Source organism: Procambarus clarkii, chromosome 28 (assembly GCF_040958095.1).
Source record: "Procambarus clarkii isolate CNS0578487 chromosome 28, FALCON_Pclarkii_2.0, whole genome shotgun sequence".
Classification (NCBI taxonomy): domain Eukaryota; kingdom Metazoa; phylum Arthropoda; class Malacostraca; order Decapoda; family Cambaridae; genus Procambarus; species Procambarus clarkii.
Genome location: NC_091177.1, coordinates 8,679,736 through 8,696,156, shown reverse-complemented (window position 1 = coordinate 8,696,156; position 16,421 = coordinate 8,679,736). Strand labels below are relative to the sequence as shown.

The window sequence follows — 16,421 nt, the reverse complement described above, 5'->3', positions numbered from 1 at the left end:
GCCCATATTAGCCACTGTAAGCATTGGAAACTATCCTTCCCGGCGGAATGTTCAAGCGGAAGAGGCTGGCTGTGCCCATCGATCAACTAGACAATTTTGTTGCTCATGTTTCAGAATGATACAATGCCTTTGAGCCTTCTTCAGTTGAAGATGTTAACAATAAACTCTCAGGTATTATCGAAAAGTTCATTGATTCACTTGATCCATCGTCCAGGCAGCATAATCCAAATTACATTGGTCATAGCAATTATGCCTATTATAATGATTTCAAATTACATGCACTAAAACGCACTTCCAGAAGAATTGGACTAGCTTATATAAGGTCTCGCATTACTGAAATGCTTAAGCTCTTTAAAACGGCTCTGGTTGAGGCCAGGGAACGTATGGTAGAGCTGAGGCAGACAGACTGGCAAACTTTTGTCAGTGGTCTCAATTCTTGCACCCCACTAAGCTGGGCATGGAAGGATATCAACAAGATCAAAAGGAAAAATGCTGCAAAAATCTCACACCTTAATCCTCTGCACAGAGCAAATGATGTGCTTGTTGATGCTTGGGCCACAACTTTCAGCCTTGACAGTCTTCCTCTACCCACACAGAATGAATTAAATAATAGATTTGCTGATAGAGCAAGGCTCCTTGACTTCATGCTTCATCAAGAGGATGACTGTAACATGCTTTTTACTGAATACGAACTAGACACTGCTCTACAGAATGGCAGAGCTACATCTCCCGGGGAGGATGGAGTTATTTATTGCATATTGCGTGTGCTTCTGTTAGTACCAGTGGAATCCTTTGTTTGACTTGTATAATATGAGCTATGTAACTGGGGAGCTTCCAAAGTTATGGACCAACAGCCTTATTACTCCCATTCCTAGACCAAACCAGCAGAATGCTTTTCGCCCAATCTCCCTCACTAGTTGTCTCTGTAAGTGTCTTGAGAAGAAGATTCTAAACTATCTCCTTTAGAGAATTAGTAACTTGTTGTCTCCCAAGATATATGTCTTCACGCATGGAAAGAGTGTACATCACTATATTACCGCCTTCCTCACCCTGCATACTGATAGGTCATATACCACTTTCCTAGATACTAAGTCAGTCTTTGACATTGCTAACCGACATGTCATTCTGAGCGAAAATGCTAAAATGAATGCTGGGGAATAGCTACTATGGTGGATAAGAGGCTATCTATCCAACAGGAAGTCATCTATGTACGGTTCCAAGGCATAGGAGAGTAACGAGAGATTTTGAACTTGGCACTCCACTGTCCTCAGTCCTACTTTGTTCAATGTGTTAATCAATACACTCCTGAACTCAGTAACTAAGAGGTCCAGCGAACACATCATTAGCTATGCAGATGATATACTGATCCATACCAATGGGTATACCAACACCAAAAATTTTCTGAACTCTGTATTGCACACATGTCAGTTATCTCAGTAGAGAAAACAAAGATCCTAACCTGACGCCCACCCTGACGGGGTGGGGCTGTTCGCAAGATGCAGCTGCATGATGGCTCTCTGCTCGACTATGTAACCAGATACAAATACCTTGGTCTTGAGGTTCCATTGTTCCGTAATGTTGTAGGCAGACTGGGTCGTCAATGTTTTTTTTATTTATTTAGCTTTTATTTATATATACACGAGTTCTTACATTCTTGTACAGCCACTAGCACGCATAGCGTTTCGGGCAAGTCCTTAATGCAAATTTTCCCCGGAATACGACCCGCTAAATCTTTAACAACCAGGTACCCATTTTACTGTTGGGTAAACAGAGGCTACAGTTAAGGATTGGCGCCAAGTAAATCCCCCGGCCAAAATACGAACCCAGGCCAAAGCGCTCGCGAAACGCTAGACGAGTGTCTTACCACTTCACCACGGGGACTGTAAAGAGAGAGAGGCTCAGTGTTCTCAAGGCTGTGGCAGACTACATCCAAGCTATGGCGCAAATAATTGAGAATTGGCATAAGGCTGTATCTCTCATATATTAGATCTCTGATTGATTATGCTGCACCCATGCTTGCTCTAGTGCAGGAGAAAATGCTTGGAGGGCTGGAAAAGATGCAAAACGAAGCCATGAGGATTATCCTTAGATGCCTCCATACAACTAAATTATTAAACATGAGGAAGGAAATTAATATTTCATGCGTAAGTGATTGTATCACTGAAATTAATGTTTTAATTGGTATCAAGATGCTTAGACTAACGCACCCTAACCCCCTCACTGAAGCCCTCCAAGCCTTCTTTCTTGACGGTCAGTATCTCTCCAAATGGATTACCAAAATCGCAACTGTACTCAGAATGTTTAATATTCATCACCTCTACCAAGAGAGACAACAACGACACTTTCCTGCCCCATTGGAGATCATACTTTTCCAAATTACTGCCCCCCGCCCCTTTCCCAACCAAGAAGCTGATTAAAGAACAACTCAAAAGAACAATGCCTTAAGCCAAATTGATGCATTAGACATTGGACGCTTCCTTTCCCAAATTATTTACACTTATGGCTCCTTTGCACCAGCCCTATTGGGCAGCTGGAAGTGCAGTTGTTGTGACAGCGAAAGATGGTTCCTTCTCCTTTGAGTGTGGAGCGCGTATAAATAACTGGGCCTCCACGCTTTAAACAGAATTGGTTGCCATAATCCTTGCACTCGAGCGCGTATATGAATCCAAAGTTGACACGCTAATTGTAAGTGACTCCTTGTCATCCTTGACTGCCCTCAGCTCCCCCAAGGCATAACTGTGACATGCTTGTGTCTGAAGTTAGACACAGATATGATGAAATCATCAATGATGGTGTCACAGTTTGTCTTCTGTGGATTCCTTCCCATATTGGTCTCCGAATGCATGATAGAACTGATGAGTTAGCCAAAGCTTTTGCTCATAAAGAGAGAATTGATTACTATCCTGGACTGCCTTTGAGCAGCCTGAGGGCAGTAATATTGCGGGAACATCAACAAAATCTCGTAGATATTAGGCAAAGTGAAATTCACACCAGTTACTCCACCTATCATCATTCTATAATGCAGGAAGCACCGCACGTCTATGGGTCATCCAATAAAATTAGCAGACTTCTAGATGTTATCACTGCTAGGCTTAGGCTCGGCTACAAGTACCTCTGGGAGTTTGTAACATCTGCTGATGTAGATTTGACTATATGTAAACTCTGTCAGCAGAAATATTCGCATACTTGCGTCATTATATAATGGAATGTGAAAAAATCGCTTAATTCAGAGATAACACATTCAATGGAGTCCAAGAAATGTGTAAGTACTTCATTCATAATGATATACTGTCAGAAATCTCAGCGAAGTATCCAAAATGTGTATACTGTAGGTAATGCATGCACATGGCTGTAAATCTGCCACCCAGTTGGGTGGGTGTGGAGCAAGACTAGTAACTGTGACTCACGATAGATGTAAAGTGTCTTGTATAGTGGCTGTTGTGAGCCTCTTGTTGAATCACTTATGATACAAAAAGATTATCGATATGTATATGTACTTGTGTAAATGATTGCATATATATATGTACATGTATATATATCATTAACAGTTGTGTAACTAGCTTCAAAAGATTGTCACTTGTTTAGCTAAATGAACTATGGGATTCAGTTCCTGACCCGGTTGTGTGCTCTGTAACCCTTTCCACCATCGCCCACGGAATGGGTATGGGGTGCATATTATAAAAACGAAATTCTAAAAAATTTAGGCTATTGTAACATTGCGAACAACTCAGAAAGTAGGTTAACATGGGGAGGGACAGACAACTGGTGATGAGGTAAAGTGCATCGTGAGTATCAGTGTCTCCAGTCCTCTCATCCATCCCCTTCAGGACAGCGCTCATCTTACTAAGGACATCGTCACTGGAATTCGACCCAAGTGAAGCTCCTAGGAGTGTGCACTCTCTTCGGGTTTGATTATATGTATTTTAGGCAAAATATGGTTTATTTGATCTATAATGCGCTGGTTGGAAGAGGTTATTTCACTCTTAAAAATGTTTAGTGTGAGGCCAAGATTTGCTCAATGCTTCTGAATTATTCTGATGTCCTTCATGAGAGATTCCTTGGAACCAGCTAGAGCACATTCATTCAAGAACTAGATGTTAAACACGCTGGACAGGTTTTCGGTGACCTCTTTACTAACTAACCAGAAAAGGAGAGGAGCAAGGGGGGTCACCCTGGAGGATACCTTCTTGAGAGTCAATTTCATGTTCCCTAAATATAAGATTCAGGCCCCGCCTTAAGCACGATTATATAAATGGGTACATGAAGGCGAAATGATGATGAGTAAACAAGGAAATATAAGTGTATCGATCCAAAGCTGGAACCTTCTTCAGTAGTTTTGTCATATTTTATTGCTAATTGTCCCATTGCACTTTATTCTCATAGAGACATGTATATGTGTATAATGTCTTTCATCGCTTGCATCACTCTATCATGTCCTCAAGATGGCCGACTGAGCGAAAACACATTTGCCAATCGAAATGGTGCTTCGGCACAAAAAAATAACCATCACAACTCTCATTGTTTGGCTGCATATAAATGTTTTGCTTGCAAGTAAGACTAGCCAAGGAAACTACCAAAATTCCATTAATAACATTTATAAGAATGTTACTCTCGTATTTAGGACTATTGAGAGAGAGAGAGAGAGGGAGAGAGAGAGAGAGAGAGAGAGAGAGAGAGAGAGAGAGAGAGAGAGAGAGACAGAAGGAGAGAGAGAGAGAGAGAGAGAAGAGAGAGAGAGAGAGAGAGAGAGAGAGAGAGAGAGAGAGAGAGAGAGAGAGAGAGAGAGAGAGAGAGAGAGAGAGAGAGAGAGAGAGAGAGAGAGAGAACGAGAGAGAGAGAGAGAGAGAGAGAGAGAGAGAGAGAGAGAGAGAGAGAGAGAGAGAGAGAGAGAGAGAGAGAGAGAGAGAGAGAGAGAGAGAGAGAGAGAGAGAGAGAGAGAGAACGAGAGAGAGAGAGAGAGAGAGAGAGAGAGAGAGAGAGAGAGAGAGAGAGAGAGAGAGAGAGAGAGAGAGAGAGAGAGAGAGAGAGAGAGAGAGAGAGAGAGAGAGAGAGAGAGAGAGAGAGAGAGAGAGAGAGAAGGCGAGGTCAAGACCTGCAATAGGGTAGGCAAACTTCTCGTGAGGCACACACAAGGCCAGCCATTGTTCACCTCACTACCGTCTATCTCCGCTGTCATGGACGCGTTCAGATAGCAGAGCATTTCCATTTTTCTGCAAAGAACAGAAAATGTCAGAATTGGAACATATATACACACACACATTATATATATATATATATAATTATATATATATATATATATATATATATATATATATATATATATATATATATATATATATATATATATATATAAATATATATATATATATATATATATATATATATATATATATATATATATATATATATATATATATATATATATATATATATATATATATATATATATATATATATACAAGCAAGTGAAGTTTTTACATCTTTAGAACACTTTCCCATCAGGAGAGTCGAACCCGAGCCAGCACAGAAGCCTGTGCTGGCTGGTTAATTACGGGAGTAAAATTAATGTATTACTAAAAATAATAATGAATTTCTTTATGGAAAAACGAAGTACCGTTGTTTATGTATACGTTTATTTACTGTTTTACTATTACCAAAAGTATAACAGAGAAATATTTAAAAAAATATGAAAGCTTTTTATAAAGCCTGCTAAACATTTTTGAATATTAATGTTTTTAACAATATAATTGAAAATAACATAATTTATCAACAGAATCTTGCCTTATAAGCAACAAGATATATGAACGAGATGCAATAAGCTTTGGTTAATAATATTGGATGCCAAGAAAATAAAGCAAGATAGTAAATCTTAGAGAATTTTGACCAGCAGTTGAACTAATTATGATAATTAAACTGGTGGTAATTAGTTGAATTAACCCAATCAACAGTTGAAATAATGATGCTTATTCAACTGACAATGTGATAATAATAGTAGTATTATTAGTAGTGGCAGTTGCAAGTCATAACATCAAAAGTAGCCACAACTAAATTTTAATTATCTTATATATATATAATTATATAAATATATATATATATATATATATATATATATATATATATATATATATATATATATATATATATATATAATTTATCGACAGGTACAAAATGTTAAATTAAAGACAAGATGTTGTTGTTGTTGTTTAAGATAAACTACCTGGAACAAAAAGTTCCAAGTAGCACGGGCTATAGTGAGCCAGTAGTTAAAAGACAAGAATTCCTTACACGCAATTGGGCTTAAATCTTGTCAACCGCAAGACGGTTATTAAGGCCACCACATTTGCTTACTGACCAACCAGCAAGTACACTCTAGTCCTGGACATGGTCTAGGGCTAAAGGTAAATTTCAGGAGAAAGCGCTAAGCCATTACGACTATTACAGTTGGAAGGTATAAGGGAAAATATTTAGGATAGGAGGGATAGAAGGACTTAAGTGTATTCTCAAGTGCATATATATATATACCGAGAAGCAGGATACACCTCCCTGTGTATATCCTATCTTGACAAGTATACCATACAATATATTATAAAAAAATAATTATTGTGAAATAATTGCTGACTGTGATTGTGTATTGTTTGTTCACAATGATTGTGTATTGATTGCTCACAATGATTGTGTATTGTTTGCTCACAATGATTGTGTATTGATTGCTCACAATGATTGTGTATTGATTGCTCACAGTGATTGTGCATTGATTGCTCACAATGATTGTGTATTGATTGCTCACAATGATTGTGTATTGTTTGCTCACAATGATTGTGTAGCGTTTGCTCACAATGATTGTGGAATCATCGTTCACAATGATTGTGAAAAAAATACTTGCAATAATTGTATTTTTTGTGCAATAATTGCATTCAGTGACTGAGGAATGATCGCTCGAACTAATGATCGCTCATATTACTCCCAGTGCTTGTAGAGTGATCGCATACAATGATTATGGAATGTTCGCTAACAATGACTGCGTTGTGATCTTTTACAGTGACTGTGTTGTGATCTCTTACAATGACTGTGTTGTTATCTCTTACAATGACTGTGTTGTTATCTCTTACAGTGACTGTGTTGTTATCTCTTACAGTGACTGTGTTGTGATCTCTTACAATGACTGTGTTGTGATCTCTTACAGTGACTGTGTTGGGATCTCTTACACAGACTGTCTTGTGATCTTACGCGGTTGGAGTGTGATCGCTCGTAATAATTGGCTAGTACTGGATCACTCAGGCTACGGCTAGCTATTTCAACAAGACTCACATTTTGACCCTCGTGATCAAACGATTTCCAGACGATACATAGCCGTAGTGATAACACGCGCTTTGCGTGCGATTTGGTCCGAATTCGAGTCGCTAGGGTGGAGTGATTAGGCGAAAATTCTTAATTTAATGGTTTACCCCTGTTCACGCAGCAGTAATTTGGTACGTGGTTGTTATTAAAAGAAGAAGACGAGGAAGAAGAAAAGGAAGAAGAGGAAGAAGGTGAAAAGGAAGAAGAGGAAGAAGAGAAAGTGGAATAAGAGGAAGAATTAACTGTAGAACTGCCAATATCATACCACCACTGTCATACAGCCAACAGTAAGACCACCACTGTCATACAGCCAACAGTAAGACCGCCACTGTCATACAGCCAACAGTAAGACTGCCACTGTCATACAGCCAACTATAAGACCTCCACTGTCATACAGCCAACAGTAAGACCTCCACCGAGATGCTGTTCGCCTACAGAAAGAAAACTTGATGTACAACTGCGGTGGAAAGGGTATCAGAGACAACGTGCTGCGTCATGCCAAACTGCACCCGTTGTGTCAAGAAGCACTCAGTGCGTCTCAGTCATCTGCGTCCTGGCCACCAGCACCACACGTGAAACACATCAGAACGCAATGCTCCTGATTGTTATGGGGTCAGCCAAAATATATTATTGAGAAGAGAAAACAAATACCACGTACCTTATTGTGTAATATATTATTTAGTTGTCCTAATTAGTGACAAGCATGGGAAGGAAGGTGACAGAGACATTACCTTCTAGGCAGTCCCAATAATTACAGGTTATATACACGATTAACGTTTATATTGTTGACCAAACCACACGCTAGAAAGTGAAGGGACGACGACGTTTCGGTCCGTCCTGGACCATTCTCAAGTCGATTGTGTAACGTTTGTGTAACGTCAAGTTACGATTACGATTATAATCGTTACGATTGTAACGATTGTGTTACGTCTAGTTTAACATTTATATTTAGAATGAGAGAGTGAGACAGAAAGAGAGAGAGAGCAGCAGCGAGAACGAGACAGAGATAGAGTGAGAGAGAGAAAGTAATGACCAGTGAAAGAGGCTAGAAAAGCTGGGTCATCGGTGAAGGGCGACCTGCCCTTCCCGAGGTCAGGACCAAGGAACGCCTGGCGGTCCACCCCTATATAAGCTCCCGGTACCATGACCACGGCATCACTTGGCCGCTGCCACCATCACCATGAAGTTCGTAAGTGATCCCAACTTCCCATTCACAGAAGTTGCTGCTGCTTATAACGTAGACTTCACTTACTGTTTGGAATTGACTCTCCTCTGAGACTTGCCTGAAGATCTCAAACTAGTGCCAGGAAGCAAACTACACATTATCGTCCCAGGGACTCTTATTCGCTCTAGGAATAAACTTATAATTTTGTAAATTTCTCCAGGTCTATTGAAAGTTTCGAACAGTAAACAATCCTTAATACTTCAAACTTGAAATGAGTATACTGTATTCATTGCCATGATCATTACAAGTAAAGTAGAATACGATACAATTATTGATGTAATTACAAATACATCTACTGCTGATAAATGAAATTTTAATAATATTAATTCATTGCTGACGGTTGTAACTGTTAGAAATTATAATAAAACAATTATAAGCAATTGACATAAAAATAAAATTACAACGTATTATCTCTCAAAAATGGTACTGAATATATTATATAATATTAGTGTAGCTGGGTTCGTTCTCGACTCGCGATTGGAAATTTAAATGAGAATATAAATGTAAAAATATATATTGGAACACTAAGGTAGCCAATTTTTTGGCTAGCTAGCATTAGCAAGTTTTTGGAAAAAAAAAACAAAGAGCATAAATAACTATGGGAGAAGTTAAAGGTAAATACAGAGGGAATATTAATTTGATTATTACATCAGGTGATCATTGCTGCCGTTGCCGCCGTGGCTGTCGCCGCCCCACAGTACCAGCTCCCACAGACCTCCTACGGCGCCCCCGCCGCCTCCAGCAGGTCTGTCTCCATCGACAGTGTCGAGGTGGTGCCCATCCTGAGAGACGATCGTGTCCAAGAACCAGACGGAAGATACAGTGTTGACGTGGAGACTGGCAACGGAATTGTCCTGTCCCTGAACGGCTCTCCAGATGGCTCAGATGGCGCTGTAATTAAGGCCGGACAATACTCGTAAGTTTTTGTTGCCGTACAAAATTTCTTGTAATATGTAAGGTTCATTCGTTCGTACGTTCCTTGTAATTTGTAAATTCCTTTCAGTATTACGAGTGGCATATACACAAAATAATGAACGTTAAGTTACTGATGTTCTATTCTCAGCTACACCGCTCCTGACGGCAGTCCCGTCAATGTGAAGTTCGTCGCCGACGAGAACGGCTACCAGCCCCAGTCTGACCTGCTGCCAGTGGCTCCTGAGTTCCCCCACCCAATCCCAAAGTTCGTGCTGGACCAGATCGCTAAGGCTGCTGAAGAGGACGCCGCCGCCGCCAGAGCCGAGGGTGCTAGTGTGAGGGCCTCTGCCTCCGCTCCCTCCAGGACCTACGGCGCCCCTCAGTAACTGCTGAGCACCACCAACCTCCCGCCTTTGAAGATACTCACATTTATTTATTGTATACATGAGTAGTGCGTATAATTATGTAATGAATAAACTATAGTTCCATGCATTATTTGGATTGTTTGTTATCCTACTTACATCACTGACTGCACAATGCTTGGTTTGACGTAATATGCTTGTAATTCTTAGATAAACTTTGTAAGTGATATTAAAGTAATACAATTGTGTATTTTGCCATAATATTGTGATTTAAAAACATAAAGATAAAATAGCAGACTGAGAATGGTTTAGCTAGAAATTAACATTTAGTTTTCATGTGCATTTAACTTCCTTGTTTTTTTTCTATGAAAAAAATGAATCTTATCAGGTTAGGACAGATGTTCTTTTCAACAGTATGCATAACTTGGTAGAGTTGTATATAACAATTTAAATTGTTTTTTCCAAGGTAAATTAACAAGTTTTGTTCAGCCAATTTGAAATAGGCTGCTAGTTAAATAGCAGTTTCAAGTGGAGAGCTATTTACATTGCCCAGCTCCCCATATAATTATTATTCTCTTCTGGTTTAACGACAAAGATATAATTGCGGTCATTTGCTTAAATAATTGTTATAAAATACTATTATTAATAATAATATATGTAATTAGAGTATTTAGAGCCAGTAATAGTAAGTGATTATATATTGTTAAATTTAGTCAGTAGGCATATATATAGGTCGGGTAAAATGAAATAATATATGCATTAATACTGGCAATAATATATAAATTAATACTGGCAATAATATATTCATTAATATTGCCATAATATATTTACAAACTATGTAAATATACACATTGTAATAATAGGACGTGATCATTTAACAATGATACAGTTAGAAAATCCGTAGGAGCGGATTTACAGGACTACAACGGATCCTGTAGTCTCTATGAGACACAAACCAGGGTTTTACACAATTCCCCCAAGCACCCAAAGGTGCATGTAAAGGCGAAGAGGTAGAACAGTATATTGGTGGAGCTCGGGTGCATAGGGGGAATTGTGTAAAACCCTGGTTTGTGTCTCGGAGAGACTGCAGGATCCTTTGGTAGGTCAGGATGATTTCCCGGTTGCAATTATTTTACCATGTCGTAGCTCAGTTGATTAAGGCAGCGTCTGAGATCCTCTCGGACGTAGGTTCGAACCCCTCGTCACAGCCCTTGAGGATTTGTTCATTGGATGCATCACGCTATTGTGATTTCTGAGTGTAACCTATTTTCTCATTGATACATCACATTAGTGTGATTACTTTGTGTGTACCGACACAGTTGTTAACACATAAGAAACACCAATATGCAGCAAAAACACTGGCTTATAAAAAGAAGAAAACTAGCCCCAAATGTTGGGAAGAATAATCTCTCTGCTTCAGAGTGACAGTTAAAGTATTGCTGGAGACCGCTCCTCGCTGCCTTAAGGCACAGACAGCTTATTCTGCCAATCAGTAGGCATTGTGGAGAGTAGATTGATCTCACTCTGTTTAAGTGTGACAATTACATCACGACTTAAGTAATTTTGAAATTTTGTATATCTTAACTGTTTGTTTGTCTGTTTTCGTCTAAAATTAAGCTATTGTTCAACAATAATACAGACAAATTTAATATTTTCCAATTCACAGTATACCAAACAACTTTTTCTAACTCACGGTACATTGAACAACCTTTAGCAACTCACGACACACCGAATGTGGTGCTAAAACCGTCAAAGGACTTTCTTATTTTTAAGAAGAGACCTTACCATTGATAAGAACGAGAATTACGATTGTGTTTAAAAGTTCAGTAGCTAAAATAATAGACTAAATAAAACGCAATAGAAAAAAAAGCATTCGAGCAAACTCACACGGAGTTAGGGGTCTGGTAGCCGAGTGGACAGTGCGCGGGATTCGTAATACTGTGGCCCGGGTTCGACTCCCGGCATCGGCAGAGACAAATGGACAGAGTTTCTTTCACCCTGCCGCCCCTGTTACCTAGCAGTAAATAGGTATCTGTGCGCTAGACAGCTGTTACGGGCTGCTTGCTGGGTGTGTGAAAAAAATTAGTTAGTAGCTAATAACAGTTGATTGATTGACAGTTGAGAGGCTGGCCGAAAGAGCAAAGCTCAACCCCCGCAAGAACAAGTAGGAGAATACACGGAATCCCCAAACCATTCTCTAGCCCCAAGCAATAAGTCAAATAATGAGTTTTTATTAAGTGCTGTGTTTTATTTATTCAGCAGACATGTAAATGACAGGATGAATCTTCTATAAAATCAAAACTTTTTTCTGAAATGTAAATTAATAGTATTATATATTGTGGGTTTATGTATAATTAGGTCTAGGTTAGATTTAAGGTGTTATGGTTACGTTGGTTTAGGGAGTGTTTACACTACACCACACTCTGAAGGTGAACTAAGCACGTTTCAAGTCATAGCCTCGAACATGGTTCTGTGGACTATACAGCGCGTCCTCATCAATAAAGGTCAAATGCTCGTTAATCCTGCCGCCAAACCCCCCTTTTTATGGATGAAAAATGGTTTACACATAAACAAATCCACAAGGGCCGTGACGAGGATTCGAACCTGCCTCGGAGAGGCTACGGGATCCAGTTAGTTCAGTAGAACTTCGGTTTCAACCCTTTTAACCCCGTCGTAGCTCAGTCGATTAAGGCAGTGTCTGGGATGCTCCCGGACGCAGGTTCGAATCCTCGTCACGGCCCTTGTGGATTTGTTCATTTGATGCATCACGTTAGTGTGATCTCTGTGTGTGGTTTACACATAACTCACATCTGATGACTTTCAATTATTTTACAAATAGTGCTTCGCTAAAGACTTTTGATCGAATTGCAACGATGTAAATGATTATTTTACTTATTACAAATACAATAAATCACCAAGAGTACCTAAACACCTAACCTAACCAAACCTACGCCAAAGTATAGAACTTTAATATATAATATTAATATTTAAATGAGAACAAACGTATTTTTAATGCGCAATGCGTTAAAATTGTTCAATGCGTCTTGAGGGACTTCAGCAGCTCGTGTCTGACCTGAGGACTTGTTGCGACTATAAGTCCGAACAATAACTGCCTGAAGATTGACGCTCAGTGTTGCCAGGTGGAGGTCTTTCCAAACTTATCTCGACTTTTTTTTTTTTGTATTGTTAAATTTAGTTGTCGCCTCATTTCGAACTTCCCCAAACTCCTGTGGGCCCTTCGCGACATACTGTTGTGATCCACTAATGCTTCAAAGCAGTTACTGTTTAAACTAGCATGTACTCAAGCATATACTCCTAGTACCAAGTCAAAAGTTTAACCTCTGGCCGTATCTGGAAATAGCGTTAACATCTGTAACAATCAGTTCCTACATGTTTCATGAAGTTACATTTTACTACATCATATATACATATTTTAATTTATGAATGCGTAAATGCCATTTTCTATTGTTAATTGCCACACAGGACAGAGATCGATTTCATAAATGTTGAAAACATCTTTTCTTCCCTGTTTTCGCCTTTTGCTTTGAGAAATTTTTTATTTTCCTCGATTTCTCTGTATTATATTAATATAATTTTGTTCTATACTAATTATAACTGTTGTGTGGCTGCCTGACAGTCAAAATCAGATGCATTCCCAAGGTAATCAAAGGGATATTCTAGCGTGTTTCAGATTTTGAGGCTATTTCCAGATACGTTCAGAGTTTATGCAGACCATAAGTCACAAGAACGTGACTGAGGATATGATCAAACTACAGAGTTTATTAGTGCTGATTTGGTACTAGAAGTACATGATTGAGGCTCTTTCCGTGGTAATTTTAGACAGTAACGGCTTGTAAGTCTGGAGTATTCTTATCCTATAGTATATTTGAAGTGAAAGAACTATCAGTTTTATACCAGCCTGTCTAAAACATATTTTATAGATGTGATACTTGAACACAGCTGAATAAAACTAGCTTTTTCGTTATGAAAATTATTTAATTATATCTAATTACTTCATATACGCATTACTCATGAATACAATAAATATATGTATCTTCAAAGGCGGGACGTTGGTGGTGCTCAGCTGTTACTGAGGGGCGCCGTAGCTCGTGGAGGGGGCGGAGGCAGAAGCCCTCACACTAGCACCCTCGGCTCTGGCGGCGGCGGCGTCCTCTTCAGCAGCGAAGGCGATCTGTTCCAGCACGAACTGAGGGATTGGGTGGGGGAACTCAGGAGCCACTGGCAGCAGGTCAGACTGGGGCTGGTAGCCGTTCTCGTCGGCGACGAACTTCACAACGACGGGAGTGCCGTCAGGAGCAGTGTAGCTGAGAAGAGAATATCAATAATTTAACACTTATTACTTGCTGTATAGATGAAATATTGAGAGCACTTCACTAATTACAACATGTGCCACAAAAGTAACTCACGAGTATTGTCCGGCCGTCACTACAGCGCCATCTGGGCCGTCGGGAGAGCCGGACTGGGACAAGACAATTCCGTTGCCAGTCTCCACGTCAACACTGTATCTTCCATTGTCCTCTTGGACACGATCGTCTCTCAGGATGGCCACCACCTCAACACTGTCAACGGAGACAGACCTGCTGGAGGCGGCGGGGGCGCCATAGGTGTCTGGGAGGCTGTACTGTGGGGCGGCGACAGCCATGGCGGCCACGGCAGCAAAGATTACCTGATATAATAATGAAGTTAATTTACACAAAGAAATCACTCTAATGTAATATATTTATCAATGAAAAATTTAATTGGAGCAATGAGGTAACTCGGACCAGCGATCTGGGTACTCCCAGCGTCATACCTCACCCCTGCACCACGATACGGTACAGGTTATACAACCTGGGGTTCTACTGAATCCACAGGAAGTCTGGAGGCTTGTACTGAAGCCACTCCAAGTTTTATATATAGCCCCCCATGCACTCTGGTATAGGCAAAGTAGTTCATCAACCGTACACTCTAGTTGATGAACTGTATAATGAACTATTTTACCGGCACTATGATTGGGGTGACATGTAAAACTTGTACTGAAGTCTGGAGGCGTCAGTAGAAGCCTCCAGACTTACTGTGGATGCAGTGAAATCCTTGGTTGTGTATAACAAATTCCATGTTGTAGTTCAGGGGTAACGTGCGCGGTTGAGAGTATCCTAATCACTGATTTGAATCATCGCAGTTGGTATTCTCATTGAAGTTAATATTTAACTTCAAATTCTCTTAATTGTAACAGTACAAGATACTTTTTGATGTATAATATACCTACTTGATATATTTAATATAACTCACTCAATAACGATTATTAATTAGCAAAATTTAGCTTGTTTGATAACAAAGTTAAAATAATTTTGCAATAATATTGAACGGTAAGCAAGGCAATTATCTGATAATTTATAGAACAATGTTAAGCACTATGAAAGATTACCTGATATAATAATTCGCATAGTTAATGAATATAAACAAACACAAAATGCAAGATTTTTCTATTTATAATATTTTTCGAGTCGAAGATAACTTCCCATCTTCCCATCTTCTTGAGGTTATCTTGAGATGATTTCGGGGCTTTTAGTGTCCCAGCGGCCCGGTCCTCGACCAGGCCTCCACCCCCAGGAAGTAGCCCGTGACAGCTGACTAACACCCAGGTACCTATTTTACTGCTAGGTAACAGGAGCATTGGGTGAAAGAAACTCTGCTCATTGTTTCTCGCCGGCGCCTGGAATCGAACCCAGGACCACAGGATCACAAGTCCAGCGTGCTGTCCGCTCGGCCGACCGGCTCCCATTGAGACACATTACGAACATTTTACTAAATTTAATGTAATTCCGTTTACTTTTAATGGACAATAGAAAATGTGACCATGGAGTGATAGAACACAGAACTCCCAGAACCTCATCCAGGTAAAATCCAGGAACACCTGTGAATGGAAGTTGGGATCACTTACGAACTTCATGGTGATGGTGGTAGCAGCCAAGTGATGCCGTGGTCATTGTAACGGGAGTTTATATAGTGGTGGACCGCCAGGCGTTCCTTGGTCCTGACCTCGGGAATGAAATGCCCTTGGTACACTCACCGAGGATCAAGTCATTCTCGCCCGAAAGCTTTCGTGTAACTGAACCTCGCCCTCATGTAAATGTATCTCGCCCTCATGTAATTGTATCTCTACATACTCGTCTTCATGAGTTGAGTGCACTCAGTCCCTCAATCATCCTCTCGCTATTTACACCCTATAATGATTTTCTTGGTTACTGACGATTATTGTTTTTTATTTTAATATTTCGTTAATAGTAATAACAACTACAATATAAATGACAATAATTACAATTATGATAAACTATAATAATATTTATTTTCATTACCTTTTTGATTAATAATATAAACACTTGCAAAATGATTTTCCCCCGTCTTAAAGGGCCTGATCAATGTCCAGAGTGCAGAAAGCATTTCTTAAGCTTGTATCATCCTGGACAGTCACTGGCGGTGTTCAGGCCTTTGCTTGGGTCCGTAAGTTTATGACAGACTATCGCCTTGTACTCTTCACTGTTTATTTATATCAAAACATTAAAGAAAACGATATTTAT

The 16,421-nt window shown here is 39.7% G+C and overlaps 2 protein-coding genes across 2 annotated transcripts; one reads left to right on the top strand and one right to left on the bottom strand.

Annotated features, from left to right (window-relative positions):
• The first annotated feature begins 8,492 nt into the window (after positions 1 to 8,492).
• On the top strand, positions 8,493 to 9,973 carry LOC138369377 (cuticle protein AMP1A-like). The gene is made up of 3 exons (XM_069332619.1): positions 8,493 to 8,527; positions 9,217 to 9,479; positions 9,627 to 9,973. Exons 1-3 carry the CDS (start codon positions 8,519 to 8,521, stop codon positions 9,862 to 9,864), a joined length of 510 nt encoding a protein of 169 aa, XP_069188720.1. The 5' UTR covers positions 8,493 to 8,518; the 3' UTR covers positions 9,865 to 9,973.
• A 3,679-nt stretch (positions 9,974 to 13,652) lies between these two features.
• On the bottom strand, positions 13,653 to 15,846 carry LOC123754916 (cuticle protein AMP1A-like). Its single transcript, XM_045737259.2, has 3 exons — positions 15,785 to 15,846; positions 14,268 to 14,527; positions 13,653 to 14,165 (listed from the first exon to the last, which is right to left on the bottom strand). Exons 1-3 carry the CDS (start codon positions 15,791 to 15,793, stop codon positions 13,928 to 13,930), a joined length of 507 nt encoding a protein of 168 aa, XP_045593215.1. The 5' UTR covers positions 15,794 to 15,846; the 3' UTR covers positions 13,653 to 13,927.
• Between the last annotated feature and the right edge of the window lie 575 nt (positions 15,847 to 16,421).

Coding starts and splice junctions, on each gene's coding strand:
- LOC138369377 (XM_069332619.1), top strand. Junction 9,480..9,626: donor ATTAAGGCCGGACAATACTC/GTAAGTTTTTGT, acceptor TTCTATTCTCAG/CTACACCGCTCCTGACGGCA.
- LOC123754916 (XM_045737259.2), bottom strand. Junction 14,166..14,267: donor GTGACGGCCGGACAATACTC/GTGAGTTACTTT, acceptor TTCTCTTCTCAG/CTACACTGCTCCTGACGGCA.